Source organism: Centrocercus urophasianus, unplaced genomic scaffold (assembly GCF_019232065.1).
Source record: "Centrocercus urophasianus isolate 14NV4802_14NV808 unplaced genomic scaffold, USGS_Curo_1.0 seq_17, whole genome shotgun sequence".
In the NCBI taxonomy this organism is placed as follows: domain Eukaryota; kingdom Metazoa; phylum Chordata; class Aves; order Galliformes; family Phasianidae; genus Centrocercus; species Centrocercus urophasianus.
In genome coordinates this window covers 21,334,404-21,360,443 of record NW_024884722.1, presented here as the reverse complement: position 1 = coordinate 21,360,443, position 26,040 = coordinate 21,334,404, and the positions used below count along the sequence as shown (strand labels likewise).

Sequence of the window (26,040 nt, the reverse complement as noted above, 5' to 3'; positions counted from 1 at the left end):
CCAGTATAAACAAATTTATTTTGTAAGTCTTAAGAAATACATCTAAGGTGTGTGCAAACATTTGCAGATACCATGAACAAAGGGAGATCTCAACAAATAGAGAAAGAGAGCAGGAACAGCTTGATGTATTTATACATTTCTATCCCCTATCTCCTGCCCAAACTGTCATTACTATGAATATGAACTTGTTATTCAAAATTCAGAATAAATGAACATTACAGATTTCCTACCTTCTTCAGTGTGGATAGTTAGGATCTAACTCACCCTCAGACAAATACCCCTGAGGAGTTAAATTTATTATAGTTGAATGCTCCAACATTGTTAGACATAGACACGCAGCACTCAAATATACAACAATATAGTATGTCATTGTTTTATGGTACAATAAAACATATCCAGACAAGATTAGCATTGTCATGATTGATTACTCTCTAAAACAAAACAAAAGTTCTCCCTCTTAGCATAACTAATTGTGATTACACTGTAAAGGCAAGAGGGGACTTTCGTAAAAGTTAATTGTTTTGTAAGCTGCAACTTCAAAAATACAATTTCCATTAAAACTTTGTCCCCTGGTACTGACGCTACAGACTGGTGCATTTTATTTTTTTTTTTAAAGCCTAGTGCTTGTTGTTGTTTTGTTCTCTTTTAAACAAAACAAATTAAAAAAATAGAGCAGCAAAACCTTTGAAAACTGTTCTATCACTTGATCATTTATGGATTCCTCTGAAATTCAGCAATTGTTCTACTATTTTATAGGTATTGACACAGTCTTGTGAGATCTGCAAGTGAATTCTGGCAAATTAATCCAGAGAGCAGGCTGACATTGACAAGTCTGCAGGTTTAGAGCTCTCATTCCTTAGTGAAAAATTAAATATTACAGGATTTTTAAGGGTATTGAGTATCCATAATTCCATGTAACTCCTGAACGATGCAGATACACAGAGTGAGAAAAATAGCCCAATATACCCCAAAGTCAGGTAGCCAAAAATTAGCAGACACTTTAGAATGTAGGCCTTAGTGATTTGACTCTAATTAAATGGAAGTTGAAGTCAGAGACAGGATTAGAAGCCACAGGGGATCCTTTGATCTCAGTTTCTCAGGCTAGGTTGCCTTTTGCACTACCGCACTTTTCCTTCACTTCAGCAGCCTTCACACTGCTGCTTTAGCAGAAGAGCCAAATCAACTACAGGCATGTGGTTGGGAAGGAATTTTTGGCGTATCTACAAACATCCACGAATGGCATTATCTACAACAGATGAAGGCTAATATTTCCTAAGATACAAGTCCTTCTAAAGCTCATGTCTACTGGACTCGTACACTCCACATTTTTCTGAATGTTTTATACAGGTCAAGTATGATTTAAATTGCTTACAATTACACTTTGGCAGATTCATAAACATGCAATATTGCAGAAGGCTGCAAAAGACAATATATTAAATCTTTACAAGCTGACAACATACAATAACAATAAAACTAGCATTCTGTATAAAAATACTTTGAGAAGATTTCATACACTGCATGTATATATGTATATATGTATATATGTATATATATATATGCTATTTTTTTCCTCATAGAGGTCTTTTCTAAACTACTACAAACAAAAATATTTTGAGAAACAGCGTAAGGAGCGTTTAGCTTGTGAACTTCAGATATTCATTCTGATAATTTGGAAGAGTATAATTGCAAAAGCAGTCTTTAATGACCTCCCTTTCTACTCTGCCCTGGTAAGGCCTCATCTGGAGTACTGTGTCCAGTTCTGGGCTCCCCAGAACAAAAAAGACAGGGATCTCTTGGAAAGAGTCCAGCGGAGGGCCACAGAGATGGTGAAGGGCCTGGAGCATCTCTCCTATGAAGAAAGGCTGAGTGAACTGGGTCTGTTCAGCCTTGAGAAAAGAAGACTGAGAGGGGACCTGATCCAGGTCTATAAATATCTAAGGTGTGGGGGGCTGAATGGTGAGGCTGGACTCTTTTCAGTGGTGAGTGGAGACAGGACAAGGGGAAACGGCCGGAAACTGCAGCATAGGAAGTTCTGCACAAATGTGTGCAAGAACTTCTTTACAGTGAGATGACGGAGCACTGGAACAGGCTGCCCAGGGAGGTCGTGGAGTCTCCTTCTCTGCAGATGTTCAAGACCTGCCTGGATGCCTACCTGTGTGACCTGCTGTAGGGAACCTGCTTTGGCAGGAGAGTTGGACTTGATGATCTCTGGAGGTCCCTTCCAACCCCTGCAATTCTGTGATTCTGTGATTATAGTGGTTGTAGCAAAAATTCTGTGATTCTGTGGTTATAGCAAAAAAGATGCATATTTTGTCTTCACATGTTAAAAAAATAAACATGCAAAACCAGAAGATTTTAACTGAAGGAAATCTGTTAGAAAATTACAAATGGGTTGTAGCAAAAAAAAATTTAAAATTACAAATTTGTAGAAAAATACACATGGGTTGTAGCAAAGCTACAAACAGTAATGAGAACAAAATTTACCAAAAGTTTGTTTCCTAGGCCTCGATTCTAGAAGTTTGAACATTGTGTGTCACATCTCTGCTGTGAGTTGAAAAGATACTCCCACTGAGCTGATTAGGCTACCTGAAAGCACCATGGCACCACAGAATTAGTACAGTTACAAGCTTTTTAAAAATAAATAAATAAATAAAAATGTGTAGTGGGCATGGAGCATTGAAAAAAAGATTTTTAGGTACCTAGTTCAAGTAGAAGAAGGTTTAGAAGCAGAAGTAAGTTTATCCAAACACTTTATATTTCCATAGAAACTACAAGAGATACAAAGACCACAAATAACAATATTTGTTAGAACACATTCTCAGCTATAAAAAACTATTTTTCAACACAACCACCATTAGCTATGCATTTTTTCCAGTGATGAACAAGGCCCTGTATGCAGCTCATAAAATCTGCATGGTAGTTTGGAACACGGTTTGTCTTTCACATTGCTGTCGCTACTGCTGAAACGCACCACCCATCACCTCACTGTGTTAACATCCACTATTTGGTCACCATCAAAGTTCAGCAAATGTCAATGAATGTCAATGGGTGCCATTTTTTCTACATGAAGGAAAACAGTGATACACCTTTGCTTAATATGCACGTCAGACACCATTCTGTCAGACTGCCCTTCTACTGCTTACCTCTGTCACATAGCAACAAAATGCAATGGAATATTGGTAGGAAGGTTCAACCTCAGCTGCCGTGCTACCAACATTGATCTCTGATGTTGTGGGCCAATATAATAAAATAGAAGGCATTACTTTCAGAGGAGCCTTCATAATTTAAAACATGCTTCAGCAGTTCTAAACTATACAAGAAAATCTTACTGTTAAAATAGGCTTAGAATCACTTCATCTTTCACCCACTGCCAGTATATGTATGCTTTTGTTTACATGATTTACACTTTTTTCTTACTGCATTCAACACTTCGAAATCTGTTCCAATTCATTTCATCCTCAAAGCTCTGTAACACCTACATTTGCAGATCTAGGTTATTGCAAAAGAAGTTGATTCTCAGGAGGTTGAGTCAAAGCTCAAATAGTTAATCTTTCTGAGGTAAATTTGTTTAAATCTCTACTAGCTTCATTTTCTGACAGTTGGTACTGTAAATCTCTCAATAACCAAATGATACTTGGTCTGAAATATTAATATCACGGTCATGAAGAGGGCAACAAAAATTAAGCAAATGCTAGCTTGCTGTGCCCTTTTCTCTAGAACACAAGTTGTTGCTATGGTTTCAGTGATTTTAAAAAAGAGTGGTCATTTCATCAAATTAAATGCCTTAAAACTCTTCACACTCAACCCAGACCATTATCTAATCATGTTTATTTTCCTTATTTGAAGTTAAGAACATGACTCTAAATGGTACTGAAAGCAGAGTGAAAAAAAAAGAATCACAAAATTGTAGGGGTATGAAGGAACAGGAACCTCTGGAGACCATCAAATCCGACCCTTCAACATATGAACATAAAATGCGTAACACTAAAGACCCAGACATCCTCTACAGCCACTGATATATGGACTGATGGTATTCACTGGCATAATCATCATTAGGGAAAATTGGGCAAACAGACAACATAGATAAAGTCGTCATCATTTTTCTTGCCATCACTTTTAAAGACACTCTTATTATCAGTGGTAAACTCTCTGAACACTGACCTTTCTAGAGAGGTTTTCTTCTCTTTGACAGTGATACAAAGAAAGAAAATGACAGAAACAAATCATAGCACAATCAGAGTTAAATCATAAAACGGCTTGAGTTGAAGAGACCTTAATGATCAAGCTCTAAACCCCCTACCATGGGCAGGCCTTCCAAACATCAGATCAGGCTGCTCAACCTGTCCTTGAACATCTCAGGAATAGAGGTTCCACAACTTCTCTGGACAACCTGTTCCAGTGTCTCATCAACCTCTGAAAAAAAGAATGTCCTCCCAACATTTAACCTATATCTCCTGCTTTTAGTTTTTAGTTTTTTAGTTTTAAACTACCCTCCCTTGTCCTGTCACTATCTGCCCACATAAAAGTTTGGACTCCCTCCTGTTCATAAGCTCCTTTCAAATACTGGAAGGCTGCAATGAGGTCTCCCCAGAGCTTTCTCTTCTACAAGCTGAACTAGACCAGCTTCTTAGGTCTTTCTTCATAGGAGAGGCGCTACAGCCCTCTGATCATCTTTGTGGCCTCCTCTGGACCTACTACTACAGTTCAACATCTTTCCTGTGCCAGGGTCCCAAGATGTGGACACAGTACTCCAGATGGGGCCTTACAAGTGCAAAGTGGAGGGGGATAGTCACCTCTCTGTCCCTGCTGGCCATCCTCCTTTGAAGCAGCCCAGTATACAGCTGGCAGTTTTGGGCTGCAAGCACATAATGTTGGCTCATGTCAAGCTTTTCATTCACAAGAATTCCCTTCTCTGCAGGGCTGCTCTCAATGAGTTTTCCTCCCAGTGTGTACTGATGTCTAATATTGCCCTGACCCAAATGCAACACCTTGTACTTGTCTATGTAACTGATGGAGATGTTGGAGAGTATCAGTGCCCCTTTATCTACCAAGAAACCCCTCTTTCGAATCTGTATCTCTCCAATTTAGAGATAAGGATATGCTGCAGAACCGTGTCATAGGTCTTGAGCAAATGGAGGTATACAACATCAGTTACACTTCCTTTGTCCATCAATGCCATCACTCCATTATAGAAGTTCAGCAGATTTCTGAGGAATGACTTGCCCTTAGTGAAGCCATACTGACTGTCTCAGATCACCTCCTTGTCTCACGTGTGCTTTAAGAGGAGAATGTGTTCCATGTTCTCCAAACAGAGGTGAGGCTCACTGGCCTGTAATTCCTTAGGTCTTCTTTTCTCCATTTCTTAAAAATGGTAATTGATGTTTCCCTTTGTCCAGTCACCAAGGACTTAGCCAATACTTTTTAAATATGATGGAGAGTGGCTTAGCAACCACATCAATCAGTTCCTTCAGAACCATGCATTTTGGCCCCATAAACTTGTTCATTCAGTCTTATGAGGTGGTCTTGGACTACCAGCCCTGGTGTGGTATTCTACCAGCTGTATGTAACAGCAAGAAATAAGCAACCTGAAATGCAGCCAACACTCATTAGAACACTAGTTAGCTGTCTAATGAAACAGAAATTTTGGAGAAAATTTGAGCACTTTACACAACCACATTTCAATTGAATTGGACATTAACGTATTGGGCATTCATTCTTAGACATACTGCATCTCTTAAAAAGTTCTTACTTTGAATGACATAACAGTTGATAAAAAGTAGCATTTTAGGTTCTTATGAGATACAGTATTTTAAAAATATTAGTTGGTGGGGCAAAATATGTTGGTTTAAGTACTAGTAAGTCTTACGTTCACAGGCACAAAATTGAATTCTCAGAAGACAGACATCTTGAAGATATTAGGATTGGGAAGTTGCTTTTCAGGCTTTTGCTAAAATTACATCAGTGTTTCTACTTTTGTAGTTGATGTTTCAAATACTGAATCATATTTGTTTCACACAAAGCAAGGAGCTAAATCATTTATCAAAACCATTTTGAGTCAGTGTTGCTTCAGGTAATACTTTCTGGTTTGAGACTGAAAATAAAATTTCTCATTTGGAAAATAATTGGGGGAAAAAAAAAAAACACCTACACTCTGCAGAATCTTCAGAAAATGCTTCTTCCTTCTGACTTGAAGCTTAGCTTACTACTTGTGAGAAATCTTGGCAGAACTTAGTTCTATCACACAGTTTTAAAGAGTGACAATTCCTTACCCTGTGCAAAATGATAGTTGTTTCACTACAAATACATACGCAAGTTATTAAAGAATGCATATATTAAGAAAAGAACTCAATTGCACAAAACTTTGAACCATGTGAAAGGCGCTTAGCATAAACCACAGCCCTAAGTTTGAGAAGATGTAAAATCGCTGACTGAAACTGTGCAATGAACGATTGCTGTACTCAACTCAGGAATTTGGGAAACAAACTTTGAAGTCAATGAAAATTCATTTGAATAGTCTAAACCAGAACAGAAGTCAAAAGCATAGAGGGTTAAATTTGATCAATTTCTTCAGCACTACGCAACTAACAGTACTAAACAGTCTCTTTGCTAATATTTAAACTTAGATAAGTGACTTATTCTGTGTGTGACCCCCAGGAGATTGTCCAAGAAAACAATAGAAGAATTGAAAACATTCTTCAATCCTATAAGCAATCTTATCAGAAGAAAAGTTATAAATTTTAAAAACTTTCACATTATGTTTAATAAAGAAGCCTTTACAGAAGTATGAAATCAAAATTTTCCAAATTAGACCCGTGTTTTCATCTCATTTTAGTGCCTTAATATGTTAAAAAACATCCAAGCAAATAGCTATGTATTCTTCTCTTCATTTATTCCTATGAATTAGTGCCTGTGATTTTATCTGCAACTTCTTTGTGCATGCAAGTGTGTGTTGTCATGCCCCAAGCAGTTCTGTAGAGTTCTCAGGGTTGAAGCAGCTCTTTTATTGTAATCAGTTTTCATTACAGTCCTTTGATCTCTCTCCATTCTTTGTATACAACACTTCATCACCTTTATTTTCTGTCATAATTGCATGTGAAAGATTTCTCCTTTGATAGACCCTGAATGCCAAATCAGTATCGAAAAGAGTGTTGAAAAGTGTCATGTGCTCTGCCTGCTTTAGAAGGCATCCCATACACCTGCGGAAGACAAACAATTTTTCAGTGATATGACATATCTATAATCCGTCCACAGGATATGAGCTGTTCTGTCTGCTTAATAGCAAAGGGCTATGCATAGCAAAATAGTAACTGCTGAAAGAAATGTGTAGCACATCACAAACTGTCTGGCAGCCCTCCCTAAGCCTCATCTCATTCTGGCCAGCTGATAATTCACAGACTGTGTTCCCGTGCGCTCATCACTCCGGCAGTAAGAGTGGCTAAATGGGGCCCCCTGTCTCTGCTCCCTGTCACACTGTCATTCAGGTGTGTCTGTCTGCCATCACCTGCTGACAGAGCCACATGCGTCTCAATTACAGTCTGGGCCTCCATTCACACTGCTGATCAGGGTGTTCAATCTGTACTGGCTAATAGCATTCTCCCTTAAAGATGTGTCTTTTGGGGTTTGTGAAAACAGACACCAGGTGAAGTCTGTTGGCTGCTGGAGAAGAATATTTCTCACCATAGTTTGGGTAAGAATTATCAGTGGCCAGTTCTTTTCTCTGCAATTCCTAGCCTCTGCCATTCCTTGAAATGGCAAAACACGGCCATGTGAATGAGAGCTCTTTTCCATTCTCTACTTCAGCATAAGGACAAGCAATTAAGCAACAAAACTGAAAAGGTTAATACGATACAACATCAAAGTAATTTATTTCCTCTTTGTATTACAAACTCTGCATTTTTATAACTAAGGTGATTTTTCCTATTTAACACTGCCATCAGAGTACTGATGAATGCTATATTCTGTTTGCTGGAAAAAAAAAAAAAAAAGTCTACAATCGTCAGAAAGTTGATAATGTTAGATAAATGTTTATATATGTACTTCATATAGCCAAGGAGGGTAATACTGATAGCCAACCAGCAATAATCACTGTTTTAGATTCCTTTGCAATTTACATTTTAATATCCACATGTGCATCAAGAAGCATTTATAATTAGGGGTCATCTGCACTACAACTATGTAGAATGTGAAAAAATACATACACAAACATACTCTGTGAGATCAAGATTTAGAAGAACAGTGTAACATTAGTTCTATTAAAGTTATCATTAGTAACAGTAGTAAAAATAAGATATTGTGCAGTTTAATTGTTCAGGACAAAACGTGAGGCTTCATTCTCTCTTACAAGGTAAATTATTTGCATAGAGACCTGGATGAAAAAACAAAAACAAACCAAAACAAAACAAAAAAAAACAACAAATAAAAAACACCAGGAACGAGAAGAGAGTACTAAAGAGAAAAAAGAATTCTTAAGCGCTAATTTCTGTTGTTAGGCAAGTTAGGTCTAAATCTCAAAGTAGAAATAAATAAATAATTAAATAATCACAATCATATATCATAATGATTATGATAATATTATGCTGAAAAACCTAATAACTTGTTAACTTGCTGGTCACCACCTAGAACTTTCCATCTCGAGAAACAGGTATCTAACACCAGAGACTGAATAAACCAATACCTGCTTCTTTCCATGTGTGCACTATAAAAATAGGAATCCTGTCAGGAGTTATTACTCTGTCCCAGGTTTCGATCTAGACATTTGCCCTTATCTCTGGTAACTGAAAGCAGATCATGCAAGTTAAGCCAACACTTTGTTCTGAAACACTAAACATAAAAATACACAGATGTAAGCTTAGCTAAAAGTAGATTCTTCTGCTGCGCAGCTCAATACAATTATTAACTTTTCCACCCAACTACCTCTTTTGTTTAGTGAAGTGAAACCCATGCATACGTAAAAACATAGTTTTATCCTTTACTACAGATATATGTAGAAAATGACTGGAAAACAACACAATTTGCTTTATCATCATGATAGGAAGTAGCGTAATGCAATTATCTTTATGATCTTCTGATTTTCCCCATTTTCCTTATTTATTTATTTATTTATATATACTACAGACTCTTTCATCTCACGTAGCAGGTTCTGCTCTAAATATCCCTTTTGTAGACCTGCTCATTAATACATGAAACACACTATGGTTCTGCCTTCCTATTATCCATTTCTACACAGAAGTACATGAATTTCAAGACCAGCTCATGTTAAATAAAAATTTTTATAGTAATGGAAAGGGAATCACAATAATTCATATACTTCATGCAACTTTTGAAGAGAGGAGATATTCAGAATCACAAAGGAAAGCTGGTAGAGCCACTCAGAGAAGTAGTGTATTAGTCAATTTTCAGTTTACTGGATGGTTTCCATTTGTTTGTTAAAACAACTGAGCAGTGATTTCTGGACAGACTCAACAAAAAGCAGTGCTGTTCGCAGACAGTGTACACATAGCTCGCAAGGAGATACATACACACTCAGATAGAGTGTTTTTTCAGCATCAAGATATATGGATGGCAGCAAATTATTCAAACGCCAGAACTCACTCCATCTTTATTAACAAATACGGAAATGCTTAGTGAGATCTAAAATATTGAATGGAAGGAAAATGAGAAGAGGATTTAACATTTACATTCTAATACTTTATATTAACAAGTCCTACTTAAAAGCAAACAAGAAAAAACACTCAAACATTTCCACCTTCTTGGAAGATATAAAAAATAAGACCTAAAGATGATAGTTTAAAGACACAAAAGTACAGACATTAGGCTAACAGATGCTATTGGCGTTTGCTAAGGACACGTGAAAGATTAAATGTCCTCTGCATACTGATGTCTAGCTTATTCCTCCTTGAGCTTAGGAGAGTTACACAAACTCCTGGCAGAGGATGACTCTCAAAATACTGGAATACTGGCAAGATTATTCACCAACAAGGAATATTTGCATGACTGAATACAGAAAATGAATCTAAAGGACAGTCACACAGTCCTTGTCTAGTTTTAATCTTTTCAAGGTACCAAATTAAACTCAACAGCATCCATATACTGCTAACAGTAATGAATAATCATAATAGGGTGTGAGACACGAAAGAAAGCAAATCTAGTCTCACAAGAAATCTTAAATCTAAAATTATCTTACAGTTTTTTTGCTTCTTCACTTCTTTGTCACTCCCATAGGATACAAATGCTGTCCTGTTAATTTTCATTCAAACTTATTCCCAGCATTGACAAGGATAACTGGGATAAAAAGCCATATAAAATTAAAAACATAAAAATCAAGATGCATACCATAAAGACAACATCACAGTAACTATCTTTGTGGCTGCACAAATTGCAAAAGAATACAAAAAAGTAATGTATTACTTATCTGGAAAAGACAGTATCCCAGCTGACAATCCTTATTCACACTTACAATTCACTCTGAGCAGTCATGCAAATGTCGAAAACAGTGTAACTTTAATAATAATTATTGTTACACTGAAAAGGAAAGGACAAGATCAGTGCTTAAAGCCTTCCTACCTTATGGAAGAAAATTAGACTCAGTGACAACCAGAAGCTACCTCAAGAGGAATAAACTTTTTTTAAGAAAGCAAAGCTTTTCATTTCTCTGTCATTGTTTATTCATATAAATGGAAATGTCTGAGACTTGGACAGTTTCTCTCACATATCTCTCCAATTAATCCTCCAGTACATACTCTCTTCTTGCAGCCAAACGCTTGACAAGTGACTGGATTTTCCCATTTCCCCCACATCACGCACAAATGTCTTAGTTTCTAGCCCAATATTTCCTCAGGACTGGAAGACTGACTTCCATTTTCTTGATAGTCTGCATCTATCTAGAGTGTTTAAGACACAAACTTCTGAATACACTTTTCAGTAAGTTTAAAGCACTATTTTTAACTTTTGAAACCGTTTTAAATATTGAAAAATATTTACAGAAAAAGCAGCTGTCAATGCTATTCATAATGACAACATAAAATCCTTAATCAAAATTGTTTACAAGAGGTCTGAAAGACCTCAGGTGCAGCCTGCCATGATGTTCAGTTACTGTGTATTTAAGCCATGGAAAGGATGAGTAACAATTAAATTTCTCTTAACATGGTCCAACACATACTGAAGCAAGGAAAAAAAGTAATTACACTATTTACTCTAAAATTAGTATGATTGTCCTAAGTTCTATTGCTTCACACTGTGCATGATGAAGGTCAGAGAGACATTACAAACAATAATCTGAAGACATTCTGAAGGAAACCCTGAAGCCATTACTAGTGACACATAGAGTCGTATGAATTGATTTCTTTTTCTGTAATACTGCTTAATCAATCTGCTTTTTCAATCTAATTTTCAAGAGAAAAATAACTGTGTTGCTATAGTACAATCTCAGAAGCAGATTGCATAGTCTGAGAACAGAGATAAGACAAATTGGACTATCCAAATATGTTCTGGTTTTATTTATTTATTTTCCCTAGGGATATAGTATTCATTTCTGAAGATACTTGAATAGAGAACACTTAAAACAAATATTATCTCCTCTTCCAGGCGTTTACCATTCTTCCAAACTGCTTTGGATAACACCTAGAGTTATTGGTTGTATCTCTCCTAATCTTTTTTTAAATTATGTATAAATATCTGTATTTTGCTCCGCTGTACACAAATATAATGTATCCTATCTAGTATCTGAGAATCATCAACTTTTAGCAAATCTCTGAAAACCCTCAACTTTGTTATTCTGTAAAGGTCTGTCCCAAGTGCATTTGCTGAATTGGGAGATTCTAACCTTTAGCATAAAATTACTGTCTATTCATATTAATGATTCCTTAGTGGAATGCAGTAGCATAATAAAAAAAAAATGGTTCTAGATTTCCAAAAGTTATGAGATGAGTAGGCAAGGCAAAGAAAAAAAGTGAGAGAAGAAAACAGCAGCAGACAGTGATTAAACCATTTGCCTAAGGCCATAAGGCTACGTAACAGGTCAAAGGCAGAAATGTGAACTGGGTACAACTCCCCTATCTCCAACACAGTTTCTTAATATCTAGTTATCCTGTGTTTTTAAGTCAGTTATTCAGAAGCTCTCTAATAAAATAAATCCACATTCATTACTTTGCTAAAAAATCCATGGAAATCCTAATCATGGTACTTTTAAATTATTTTAAATACTTTGCATGCACATGTGTGCACATGTATCCGTAATCTGGTGCCTCTTGGCTAATCACGATTGTTGCCTCACACTTCCACAGGACAAGAGAACTGTAAAGAAAAGCTGATCAAAACTGTCACCCTTGGGTCACAAGAATCAACACTCTGGATTATGCCAGAGGATGTTCAGGGTGCATCTGCTGACACAGTGTAAATCATTGTTATTTATTTTTAACAAACATTTCATAAATAATTTCAACATGAAAAATGTTCTCTATGAGAGAAACGCTTCAGGAAAATGTGACATATTGGAATGATCGAATTTTTTTGTTTTAAATTTATTCACCACAGCATAGTATTCAGTGTGATGCAACTTGAGTTATGGACTCATCTCTGTCTTCTTACAGCTTTCTCAGTGTACAAAAATGATGATATTGAGTAGGACTGATGCAATAAACACAACTAAGAAAATGTAGACTGGAAGAAATGAAAGGATCCATAACTGCACAGCACATTTAAATGAATAAGCATATTAAATTTGTGAACACAGATTTCAGCTACCTTAACTCAAGAGCAGGCCCAGTAGAAAAGTCAGTATAATAGAACAATGAGTAAAAAATAAAATCAGTATCAAATACTGCTCCTTCAACCTAAAGTTTATGGTCAGCTTCATCTATTATATCATTACAGCTTTTCTGCACCAGAGAAGAACAGATTTGCATTCTCCACATTTCTTGCAGTCAAAGCCCAATATCTTCTGATTCCAGAAGTTCATCAGGATTTCACTAGAATCGTGAAGTTGTTAAAATACTGTGTGCTAATTAGAGTTGCTATCAGCAAGCATGTCCTGGAAACCAACATACAGAAAAAAAAAATTCTAAGATTATTTGAAAATGCTACTCTGCTAGAAGTAATAGCTCTACTTAATGAATCAACTTATCACAAAGTTGATCTCATCTCATCTAACAAATCACCTGTGCATGCCATACACTGAGGTACTGCATTTTTATATATTCAGTTTAAATGAATTAATTTTATTTACCTCTTTTCTCCAGAGATTTTATCTCTTACTTTTAGTACATAGAAATATCAAAGCCTCTAGCCTCATTTTTGTTATCGGGCTGATGACATTCTACCTAAAAGACAGGACAAGTCTTGTATAAGATTCACAGTCAAAACCTTAATGAAAAATCTAAAAGCTTTGCTGTCTTCCAGCAAACTTGCCTAACTAGAGAACAATTTCATTCATGATTCCAGGAAAACTTCCTTAAAGAAGATCTCCTGCTTTACGAACCTCACTACTAAAATGGGATATGAAAAATATCAATATCCAGGCTGGTAAATCATTAATTTAAGTGCTAGAAATTTACTCCAGAAAAAAAAAAAAAACAAAAACCAAAATACTTCCATAATAGTATAGCAAGATTGATTTAGTTTAGCTTATTCAATGTGACTATTAATGGTAAGTGTGAGTTGTACTACGCACATGTGAAGACAAGAAAGTACCATGTGGTACAAAAGCAATCTTTGTTCTTTCAAAACATAACACAACATGACATTCTGAGTCGTTTGTTTTTAAATGGAAAAGCCTGTTCAGGCACATTGCAGAGAAAACAGATTTCTAAGTATCATTAAATCACTTATGTCACTGTACCTTTCGAAAGTGAAATTTTTTTCCACCACTCACAATTTCATTGCAAAGAAAGTCTTCTCTGTATTCACAATATCAGTGTCCTAAGTAAAACATGCATAAAGTAATCAGTAACTAATGGTCTACTGAGAAACAGTGCACCGTCATACACTCAGCATTATTGCCAATATGAAACGTTTTGAAAGACATAATTTGACAGTAAAAACAGAATGAAGGTTTACTCATTTATACACAGGCTTAAATAAGAGAGCACAACTTCTCCCTTTCTCATTCAACAGGATCTTGCCCATGCTGACAGCCAAAAATATGATACAGCAATGACTTCAGCTCCATTCTATGGGTCACTGGTGGGCAAGGTTACTTTGCCTACTGAAAGTATGAGGTCCCTCAGCTTCGGGACTCATCTAGATATCACAGTTTTTATTTTTTATTCCAGAATAAATGTGACACAAAATCATGAGTAAGAAGGAAGAGGGCCACAAAGACTTTCATGACAACAGGAGAGAAAATCAGTACTACTGTTTCAAAAAACAAAGATCAAATTTCCAATTTCAGGACAACCTCATGGATAGCATTTTCTTCCCTGCTTCTTTCTAAAACTTTTCACATCATAAGAAAACAAAGGAAAAAACACATTTTGATCCTTGCATATATAGAGTACTATAAACAGAGGAGTGTGACCTTTAAAGAGAACTGCTTCCAACTAAACAGCAGCAATTTTAATCCCTGTTTTGCCTAGTAAGGTACAAACTGTCCAGAAACGAAACTAAAAAACCTGACACTGGCAGACTCACTCGGTTTTACAGAGCTTCTTCATTAATTATCTAGACATTGGCATTGCTACTGTGAACTCCCAACTATTCAGAGCAAGAAAAATTAATTTGGCCTCAAGAATTTGAAGGTTAAAGAAAAAAAAAAAAAGCTGCATTTCACTGGATGCAGCGTTTGTGTGCTTATCTATGTGTTTTTAATGTCACTTTACAGTTAATAATTAGCCCTCCTCTGGCCTGCACAAAGAGTGCCACTGAGACAAAGGAAAACATTAAGTGTGTTAGCTATACTTGCCACTGGTATAAATAGTCAAAGGAATGATTAATGAATGAGAGGGAGAATTAAACAGAGCAGTGAACAAAGACAAAGCCCGTTTGCTTGGCTGCCCATAAACCAAGACAAGCTGCATCCATAAAGAAACTACAGAAAGTGACAAACAAAAAATCAGCCTAATAGACAGCTCATGAAGACTTTATTTAACCCCACATTATGACAGCCTCAGTTCTTTATTAACACTCTGACATGTTAAGATTCCAGGGTCATTTGAGGCTAAAACACACATTTGTTGGGGGAAGGCGGAGGAGAAATGCACATTTTAGTGCCACGAAAAGAAAAACAGAGAAGGCCCAAATAACTTAAACAACACCCTTCAGTTCTCCTTTGTGGAGCGTGCCAAAATCGACATTTTTAAAGAGTTGTTTAGAGATGTCAAACAAAGCAGATGAAGCAGTAACACAAACGGCCCAGGAGAAGGAGCTTGACAGGCCTTATCCTTGTCTTCAAATGGCTGCAGTTCAGGCAGATGCCTTTCAGATGAAAAAAAATTGTGACAGCTTTTAAATTTAATGCAACTCATACTCAGTTGTTTTGTTGTTATTTTTTTTTGTTTTTTTTTTTTCTTCCTCTTTAAATGAGCTAACAAACATTCCCAGATACTCTTCACAGATTTCTCCAGAAACTTAACACCCTATATACACATCTCTGGTTTCTGAATCAAAAACCTTGCAATTAAGTTGATAAACACCATATAGTTCAGTACCTTTATTATTTGGGCAACTTTAATTCTCTTAGTTTAACATAGACAAAGTAAATATGTTCTTTTAAATAAGCTCTCTTGCATTTCTTTTGTTAGATGTGTGGGTTTTTTTTTAATACAAAGATAACTTTCACAGGAGAATCATTGAATCTCTAACAAAACTGGACATACAGCATAAAATGTTTAAAAAAAGCAATAAAAAACAACAAACAATAAAAAAAAACCACATAATAATCTTTAGATATTTGTTTATTTGGAGGAAAAGAAACAAATCCATCCAATAGCAACTAAATATGCTCAGATGAGTTTATGAGATTATATGTTGATGCTATCTGGACGAGTATATACATTACAAAATTACCTGAGTTTTCTGAAGACGTTAAAAGGAGACTGTAGAGAACTCTTACAAATACAGATTTATCCAAGTTTCAAGACTGTTTCATTTTATTGCATGTATAAGAAAAGAAACTTGTTCAGATAGTTGAGCAGAATAAATAATTGCATGTTATAAAAATATGTTATATTTTCAGAATTTTTAATTCCAATGCCACATCAAATCTCCAATTGAACTTCAGTAAACAACTTCTCTTGATTCCTTTGAAAGGTCCAGATTGACTGCATATATTCTGAGCTAAACCTCTATCTATATGCAGCTCTACACAAAATGTCCTATATAAAACAGAAACACTGTAGAATTTGCCTAAGTTTTTTCAAAGTTTAAATTCTCAACCCAATTCAGATTGAGTATCAAAGCAGGGCAGGTCTGATTGTAATGTGGAATACCTTTTAAAAATAACTTCTACTCTTGTCCTTTGCAGTTCCTTTCCAAAGCTTTAATATGAAATTTGAAACGCAGGAAAGAAGAAAAAAAAAAAAAAAGTTAAGTGCTATTCTTCTCCTGACATCCTAAAAGGTAAGAGACTTACGCTGTGTAAGGAAGTGTTCTGTATCAGTTTTCACACATGCCAACACACAGTTTTTACTTTAGGAATGCAATGAAAACTGATCATCTGTGTAGCTAAGAGGTATCAGCTTCAACAGTGAAAGCATTTTCCTTAGAGACCAGAAGAGGAAGGAATATAAGTAATCTCCCAATGTTCAGGTGTCATCTGTACAGGTAACTGCCACATACAATCGTATATCCACATCTAAGACATGGAGGCATTTTTAGTACCTTGTCTTTCTTCAATAAACTCACAGTTGATCTCCTGCACTGCACTATCACTCATAGAATAACATAAGTTAGAGACAGAGGAGACATATTAGATCATTTAGAGCACATCTCTGCCAGTGGGCGAGATGTTGTACTTAAGTGAATAATGACTAGAAAAGACTGGAATTGAGAGAGGAAGCTCTGAAAATAATAACCAAGTGTGACACATACTCTAATAGCAAATAAAATTAGAAATTAAAATATTTATACAACTTAACTGTCAAACATGGACATGTCTGAAACAACCAGATGTTTTCTACTTATTTATGATTTCTTGCTAACTCAAACATGCATCTCAAATAGCAAGTCACAAGGGTGAAAGATCTTGTGAGAAGAGTCAGCGTATCAAATCAATGGAGTTGTCTTGTTTTTAAGGATGTTACTGCTAATTTATTCTATTCACAATGCTGATATATATGCATATATGTTTAGAACCACACATAAAACAAATAATTACCTTTTTAAACAGCTAGATAATATACAGCTATCAAAGAACGAATACAAGCATCAATCTCAAGTACTTAAGACAGTTCTTCATTATATGGAGTAGTAGTTGAAAATGACAGGAAAAATGAATAGAAATCTGTTTGTTTAGGAATCCTTTAATGTCTTCAGTTGATCCAAAACCTTTATTTTGAATCTGCAAATCTCAGAATAAGCCATTTGTATTGACCTGATTCATTCCAAGGGAGAAACAAACAAATAAAACAACTAAGGCAATAATATAATTAAAATAACTTGATCTGAGTTCCTTAAGCTGAAACAAAAATACTGAACTTGTCTTACACCTGATGCACCACCTGTAAAATGAACATTTATTTAGAAAGAATTTAATTGAAAACAGTAGTATATACTTAGAGAAAGGAGCAAGAAGAATGTAGGAAAGTCATATTACATGTCTCCACAGTTTTTAATCAGATTAGATTAATCAGTGTTACTTAATTCATAATAACGTTTAATCCCAGCTACGTCCCCTCCAAGCCGTTATTGGGCAAAGATAGACAGTCTTGACACTGTGCAAGCATTGCTCAGCCTTAACCAAAATGCTGGTTAAACAAGCTGGTATCAACACTGCTTCAGTCATAAATTCAAAGTGCAGCACAACACAGGCTACTAAGAAGAAAACTAACTCCATCTCAGTCAGATCAAGTACAAGTTTATACACTTAAAGAAATTAGTCAATTTATGTTGCATATATTGCTCTTGAAAGCAACATAGAAAACTCCCAGGTGATGGGAGGAGGATAGGGAACGAAAAATATCAAATCACTTTAAACTCAGAAGACAAGCAGTGACAGTATAGACTGTTATAGTGCCCAGACTAAATTCAAATCTGTCAAAGTCCAGTTAAAATTTAAGATCTAAATAAGAAGCTGTATTCAGAGTAGCTTATTTATTAAAAAGGACAGTAGGAAGAAAGCACTTCTCCAAATCCTTCAGCAAGGCTGAGCACTCATTTTTGAATTTAAATTCATTTATGTACACTGAAGAGTTTAAATATGCAAAGGAAAACATATTTTACACCATTATTTATCATTCCATAAGATAGAACAGTAGCCTATAAAATGATCTACTTCTCTATGCACCATTTTCATTCCACTCCAAATGTGCAATCCAATTTTTTATACTTTAGTTTGGAAGGCTAAAACTGCTCTCTCTGCAAGCACTGCAATAAAATGACAATAGATTTAGGACATTGGGTTCTGCAACTCTCTAAAGAAGGAACTAGAGGAGCTGAGAATCAAGTGAAGGAGCTACTCTACCAACAGACATACAGAACTACTATGATCCATGAAAATGATCATGCTAAATATGTTCAATTCAGATTTTCTTTAAAGAACAGAGAAAAATGTCTCTTCTCACCAGTTAACAGAGAACAGCAGTCTAAAAATGTTTGTATTAATATCTTAAAAAACTCACAAAACTATGTTTACATATTCACTTTTCTTGTGTGCTACTCATTCAGATTTCCTTTCTATTTTTTAAACTCATTGATATGCACACAAAAATTATAATACATTTGCCTCTAAAGCTATATAGTGAAGTAGGATTATTTTTATATATTACATTACACACACTTCAAAAATCTGTTAGTTACAACACAGACAAGCAGAGTATCAGGTCTGATTGGTGTGTTTTGCTCCTGCGATTTTTTTAAAAATTTTTAATTTTATTTTATTTTATTTTATTTTTCCTAATGGCCACTTCCAGAAGTACATTGTAACCTGGCAATTTCAATTGTTTAGGAATATTCTGCAGCCACGGGGCACTAATTGAGGTTCTTGGCATGGATCTGGAAGCTACAATTCTGTTACACATCGGGAAATAAATGACAGCACAGGTTCTGAATTGCTGTGTCCACCATTTGCCTTCGTACCGTGACAACATTAAAAGGAAAAAGGGAAGATTATTCTTCAGTTCTCTATATAATAGTCTCAGTCTAGATGATGTGCTATTTCCTAAGTCAGTAGTTATTTCTTATGGGGAAAAAATGAACTTACTTTTAAAGGAAGAAGGATAAATCCAATCAACAAAGTTTAAGCAAGGCAGGATATAATACTTATCGCACAACCCCAGAATTCCAATAATCTTTAAAAACTTAAATCAGGACAATCACATTCCTACAAGGATCTGACATCAACAATCCCATGTTTCCTTATAAGTTCAATTATTACTTGTATCTGCATTTGAATGCATGAATGTTTTCATCTCTCCAAAGAGCATGGTAAGAAAGCTGACATTAATATTAAGGAAGGTAGCTTCACGTTTCTTTAATATTGAGGAAGACAGGAAAGTTAAAAGGGCCCTGGAAACCTTATTCCTTACAATAAAGGTTTTAGGTGGAAAACTGATGGAACATACTGAAAGAGAAGATTTTTGTTACCATAAAAATTTAATGAAGGAAAAGAGAGAAAATGCCATAAGATCCTGGTATTTGTAGCAAGGCATACAGTTATCTCAGGCCATCCTCCCTCCAGACTAGTTACTCATGGAAGTAGCCTGGACTTGGTTTGCTGAAGCATCCACTTAATAGCCAATGTCCCTTCAATAACAAACCTGCTCTTACCAAAACTGTTTCAGTAGCAATAGCACACAGGAAATTATTCAGGAAGTAAAAAGGAAGTATGCCAAATCACAGATCTATATCCTGAAGTATAAGGCAGTAGAATCACTTAGGCACAGTTAAGGACCATTCTGATTTTTTGTTTGTAACAAAAAAGTAAAGAGGAGCTGTAAGCAAACAAACAGAAGTCCACTCTTATTTTCTATCATTTGATGTCAGGCTCAATCTAAGAAATTCAACCAAATTAAGTGTCAAATGATTATTATTATTATTATTTTTAAAGATACCCCAGTGGCACCTTAACTTTATGCCTTGTTTTCTTCCAAATTCTAACTAAAATATATGCCACAGATTTCAAGGCAGAGAGTTACTTAATAGTAAAATTGAATCCTGCTGACATGATTTCATCAGATTTCAATGATGCTGCATGACAAGAAGATCTATAAAGTAAAATAGCCTTTATTTTTTCCTGAATAAATGCATTTTTGAAATATAACAATTAATTCTATGCCACTCTCACAGAGAAGATAAGGACTGCCCTATACAGCAGGAAATTGCTCACTGCTCAATCACAACATTTTGATTACCAGTCTGGTTCAACACAACTACAATTTTGGCTCTTTTAGCCTCCTTAATTTGTTTTCCTGATTTTTGTCTTCATTTGATCATTACTGTTATTTTTTCCACTGAGATATCTACTTCTCTAATTTCTTCATGTCAATCTCTAGAACACAACCACCTCCTCTGGGTGGCAACTCTGAGAGGCTTAATAATCTTGTGTCTGTTAACAATGATGAGCATGGCTTCACAACCTACCATTTATACCACCTCCAGTATTTTTGGACATCAGTTGAATATTCAGCAAGAACGATGTATTTCTATTGTTTCACCAACTTTACCAGTACTAGATTTCATCTGATAGCTCACCTAAAATACACTAAGAGCCCATGGCCATAGGAACCAGAAAACTGAGAAATGCTGAGGAAACACAAAACCTTTTATAGCAAAAATCTAATCAGCTTTTGTGTTTGTTTGTTTGTTTGTTTTTTTCCATCTATTGCAATAGTAAACTTCAAATATATTTCCTTTCTGAGTAACTGGAAATCTTGTATCCTATGAAATCAGGAGACCATAACAAATTTCAAGACTCTAGTTCATCCAGTATAATGACTAAAATATTTTAGATATTTCCGTAAATGAAATATGTTGTTCCATATTGATGCTTATTGAATGTATTAAGTTCCGGGTGAATAATATGTAAATAAATTTCTCCCCCTTTGAGATCCAATTTAGGCTTAATATTAAAATGACAGAAAAATAGAGATGTATTCTCTTAGGAACATCTGATCTAGTTTGTCATAATTATGGTTTGGGAATTATTTTCTCTTCAGAACTGCTTTGTTCTTGCTGTGGAAGGGAGAGCAGTTTAAAAGCATTTCCACTCTTTAACAAATGCTAGAATTACTTTAATTGCATGTATTTCTAGTAAGTTTTTTCTTAGATGCATTTAAAGTTTGAAGACACTGAAATTTTATATAATTTTGTGACAAAGGGATATTACATCTTTATCTTTTCTTGATGTTTGCAGGTTGAGATGAACACACAAAGCTAAAGGGCATTGTGAAGATAAGTTTCCATGACATTTGCAGTAATTCCTTTATATTACCATCTGGCTATTTTATATGTAGCATTCAGAGAGAAATATATATAAAAAAAAAAGATGTAAAGCTAAAATTATTTCCTTGATAACACTTGTTTTAAACACCATGCCACTAAATAGCTAAAAAGTCTCAAAAGTGAATGCATAAAGCATATAAAAGCCATAAGCCTACTTACATAAATTCTTAAGATTAAAGTAATAACTTCTAGAAAAAGGTGGGAGAAAACATACTATAATAAATCTATTTGTAATGGTATTTGGGTTCCAGCAACTGCTTTCATTGTTCTCAAGTGGCTTACATATAAAACAATACATTTGATGTATGATTTCAATTCCTTATGGAAAACTGTTCCATCCACAAGTACCCTGTCAAACAAAACAACAACAACAAGCAGCTCAGCACTTGGAAGAAATAAAATACTTAAAAACAAACTACAGACTTCTTTTCTCTTTTTTTTCTTCCGTCCATTTCAGCCAGATACAAGGATTAGTATACCACAGAGTCAGTATGTTTGTACCACGTATCTCTAAAACATAATTCACAGAAGCTGAATAAGGACATAAAAAAATCATAAGTGGTGTTATCTGGCAGGCAATATTAGCTTAGATTTGTCACACTACTCCAAAACATGTAACTGCTTCTCAGAAATTAAACGAATGTGCTGTTTTCATAGTTTAGTAGTTATATACCCTTAGAAATTAGGCAAGATTTTAACAAAGCTGGCTGACCTTTTTCATTCTTTAAATGATTACTGATGATCTGTCAAACCTAGCAGTTTCTGTTACCCAAAGACACCGCAGTGGTCACTCATTATAGCAGCACTAGCTGCACTACCAATGTCCCTACCAATGCTCACCACCACCAGAACAGATTGTTCACAATCACAGAGCAGTATGCAGGCCTTGTCTTGAGCAATATACAAGTTGACTTAACAAGTCAGACAAAAAAAGACAACCAAAAAACAGTATAAGGATAGAAATGTCTTCAGGATCATGTAGCACACTGATAGCAAAGGAAAAACAAAATTGTTCCTCCCACACCAAAACATTGTGCCCCTGCTGGCTAAAAATATGCATCTCTTTAAAGCGGCCTTTGTAATATAGAACCTTTTCTCAAAGTAATATTGTATGAAAATCTTTCTCATGTTGATCAATGCATGTTAGCGCTCACCATGCTTATGAGGGAAACCTGCTGAAAAAGAGACTACTGTGCTGAAATACAGCAATACAGACAGAAAGGTGCTTACACTGTCCACATCAAACCAGTCAAATGCCATGTACCTGTTTAAGTCCTGTGCTATCCTAAAGCTAAGAAACCCTGCTAAGCACTTGGATTCACATGTTGAGACTCAGCAGACTCTACAGTTATTAGCTTTTTCTCAGCCTGAAGCACAAGCAAGGCAAGGTTATATCTGCTCAGAACTTGAGCGAAACTAAGTTTCTAGCTCACCACTTATGAGTCTCATGGGTTTAATGAGTAAACAATTTCCATTTTGTTTTTACTAAAAGGGCTGCAGCATTCTTACAGTGCTGCTTGTAACCATAAAAAGTACCTGCCTGTCCAAAACATTTTGTTTTCTTCAGTTCCTGTTCATCATATTCACCAGCTAAACACATTTTTACTTTCACGCTTAAGTAAGGTCCCAGTGCATATCTTGGAGTACAGACTCTGTCTTGATTGCTTCTGTATTTACCAATTCTGTATTTTTTGGTCTGTTCTAGTAACAAGGAAGTACAAACACACATATGATGCTACAAGGAAAATGAAATCTTCCTTTGACGTAGAATGCAAATACTCATTTTTCCAGCAGCTTTATTGAGAAAGCTAAATAGCATTTTGAGCATTATGTGGATAATCGCTTGGGAATAAAACAAGCAGTAGCCATTATATATTATATATATATATATATGATTGTTATTGAAGTCTATGCATGACTGCAAGTTTGGGCTTGTGGTAATTAATTTAATTTCTTGCCACTTGGTAATCTGATCCACTGCTGGACATGACAGAATCACGAAAACCGTCCTGGAGCACAGTTAAAAAAAAACAAACACAAAACCAGACAAAATAGATCTGCGTGTTTGAAAGCTATGTGCTTGCATTCACTGATAAAAGCTATGATTGAGAAAATTTTGCCTTCATCAGGAGTGTTGTTACATCATCTTATTTTTTAGATATTGAGCTACAGACCAGAAGTTTATGTATTAAAGCTGTTATTAGGATACCTCATAACCTCATTCAATCCAGACACGGCAAAAAGCAGCGCCAAATGCATTTATTTAAAGAAATGGAATATTTTTCAGAAGTCTTGAAAAGTTCCAGACATGTCAGGGCAATTATCTCTAAAAATAGTAAGGTGACAACAGTGGTCAAGAGGAGTGCATGATAACATGTTTATACAAACAAAGCTTAGCAGTATATGAGCACTGCACTTTATATACCACAAGACCGCACAACGTGTTGTGTTTAGTAAGACTTCTGAAATTCTTAAACATTCTATTATGAAATTTTCAACTCAGATTACATTTGTACTATCCACCCCCCCTCTTTTTTTTTTAACCCTTCTCTATTACTATATAGATTCAGAGCAGCACAGATACTTACAATCCCATGCTACAATAAATTGGACTTGTCGACAACTTCAGTGCAGTTTTCAAAGCAAACACAGAGCAACACCCCTAAAAAGCTTTTTCCAAATGCAATAGACAATGAGGAGAAAATATAATATCATAATAACTTAAGAGTGGAATAACAATCACATTAAATTTGATTATTTAATGAGAAAATAAAATTTTCAGAAGTCACAAGAGATATTTGCTTTTCAGTTTGGGGACTTGAAAGACTCTAAATATTAAATATTTTGGAAATTAGCTTTGTGTGTGTTGTCTCAGGTCGGCATTCAAACACTACGCCATCGTCCCCCTAAATTAACAGCTATTCCTTAAGCATTCAACTAGAATATGGGACATTTAACCTGAGAGTTTTCCACAGATTCTTAAAAGGCGTAAGATTATGAAAAAAAATAACAATATTATTTTGGGTTCAATTCCAATTTGAGGTTAAGGTTCAAATTGGGTTACTGTGTTGCTATAAAACTCACCTAGCTGAAATATATTCAAAAATGATGTCTGGATGCAAAAGTATCTGATTTCTGTAATGGTTCTAAATGAAAGCTTTTAAGACGACCCCACTGTATAAATTATCAATCTCTGTCAGTGGTGGTTAACAGCATGCCTTGAGAGTGCTGATTAAAACAAAAGGTCAGAGCAAACATCACTGCTCCAGAGACTCTTGTAGATAGTAGTGTAATTAAAATGTAACTCTAGACTGCTCCATGATTTCTATGTCAGCATCTTTCCAGCAGGGAATGGTCAGATAGCCTAGCAAAACCAAGCAGCCACAGTAGAAAGTGGCAGGAGATGTCTGATGAAGGAGCAAGTAGATAGCCATCAATGTTATCAACTCATGCTACATACTAGAACCCAAACAGTCAGGTTTTTTATTCTTTTTTTTTTTTTTTTTTTCCCCTTTCCAGTGTGCATGCTGTCCTGTCTTTTGTTCTGGCAGAGATAAGATGTATAAATTATGAGTGGTTGACAAAGTATACTCCAGTGCCTGAGGCAGCTCATCAATCATTTTCCACATGTCGACAGGTAATTGATGCGAGCCCTGCAGGCGCATCTCCATCAGGTAAAAGGAGGAAGGAATTAAATCTGCTGTCATGGTTTGAGCCGATGATCTGTAGTTAACATTTTTTTTGTTAATTTAGAAGTTGTTTATTTTAAACTGTATTTGGCTCCCTCCCATCCTCTTTCTCTCTTTCTTTTTCTCCCTCCCAAAGACCTCATGTAGAAAGTCGTGTGTAACTGTGTGCATTCAGTGTGCCACATGCACACAGAAAATCCCTTCAGGGTGAGAGGTTTCTCCAGTAGTGGACAGAAAAAGGCCACCCAAACGCTGCTGCAAAGAAACTGAAACTTACTTTCTACTTCACTGAAGCTTAACCGCAAAGACGGTTAAAGGCATTAACTGTCAAGTGAGATAGATTATGATTAATATAGATTAGGGAGATGGATATATATTTTTGCCTTATCTTTGTTATATGTAGCTACATATATACATACATACATATATATGTATATAACAACATAACCTGTTTATATTTCTTGGCTTTGAGAAGAACCAAGATTCAAAACAACTTGGGGCAGAGGCAGAGAAGTAAGAAGTACGTGATTGCACTGGGTCTAGTTGGTATGGAGGTAACCTTTTTCATTGTAGCTCCTGCGGTGATCTCATCTAGATTTCTGACTCAAACAATGCTGACAACATCCAAGTTTTAGTTGTTGCTGAACCGTATTTGCCCAGTATCAAGGGATTCCCTGCTTTTGGGATTGTTGTGCTAGTAAGCCAATGATTTAGAAGACATTTTAGTTGGAAATACTGAGTAATAATTCAAAGAGAATTC

The 26,040-nt window shown here is 35.5% G+C and overlaps 1 protein-coding gene across 6 annotated transcripts in view; it reads right to left on the bottom strand.

Annotated features, from left to right (window-relative positions):
• The window catches only part of LRMDA (leucine rich melanocyte differentiation associated), a 631,888-nt gene that overhangs the window by 187,278 nt on the left and 418,570 nt on the right, over window positions 1-26,040 (bottom strand). The window contains exon 6 of one of the 6 annotated variants that reach the window (XM_042818024.1): window positions 7,092-7,196. The exons of the other annotated variants lie outside the window; for them this stretch is intronic. Coding sequence (XP_042673958.1) covers window positions 7,131-7,196 — 66 coding nt within the window. The 3' untranslated portion in view covers window positions 7,092-7,130. Of the gene's footprint in view, window positions 1-7,091; window positions 7,197-26,040 lie in introns of those variants that run through there. 6 annotated transcript variants of the gene reach the window in all.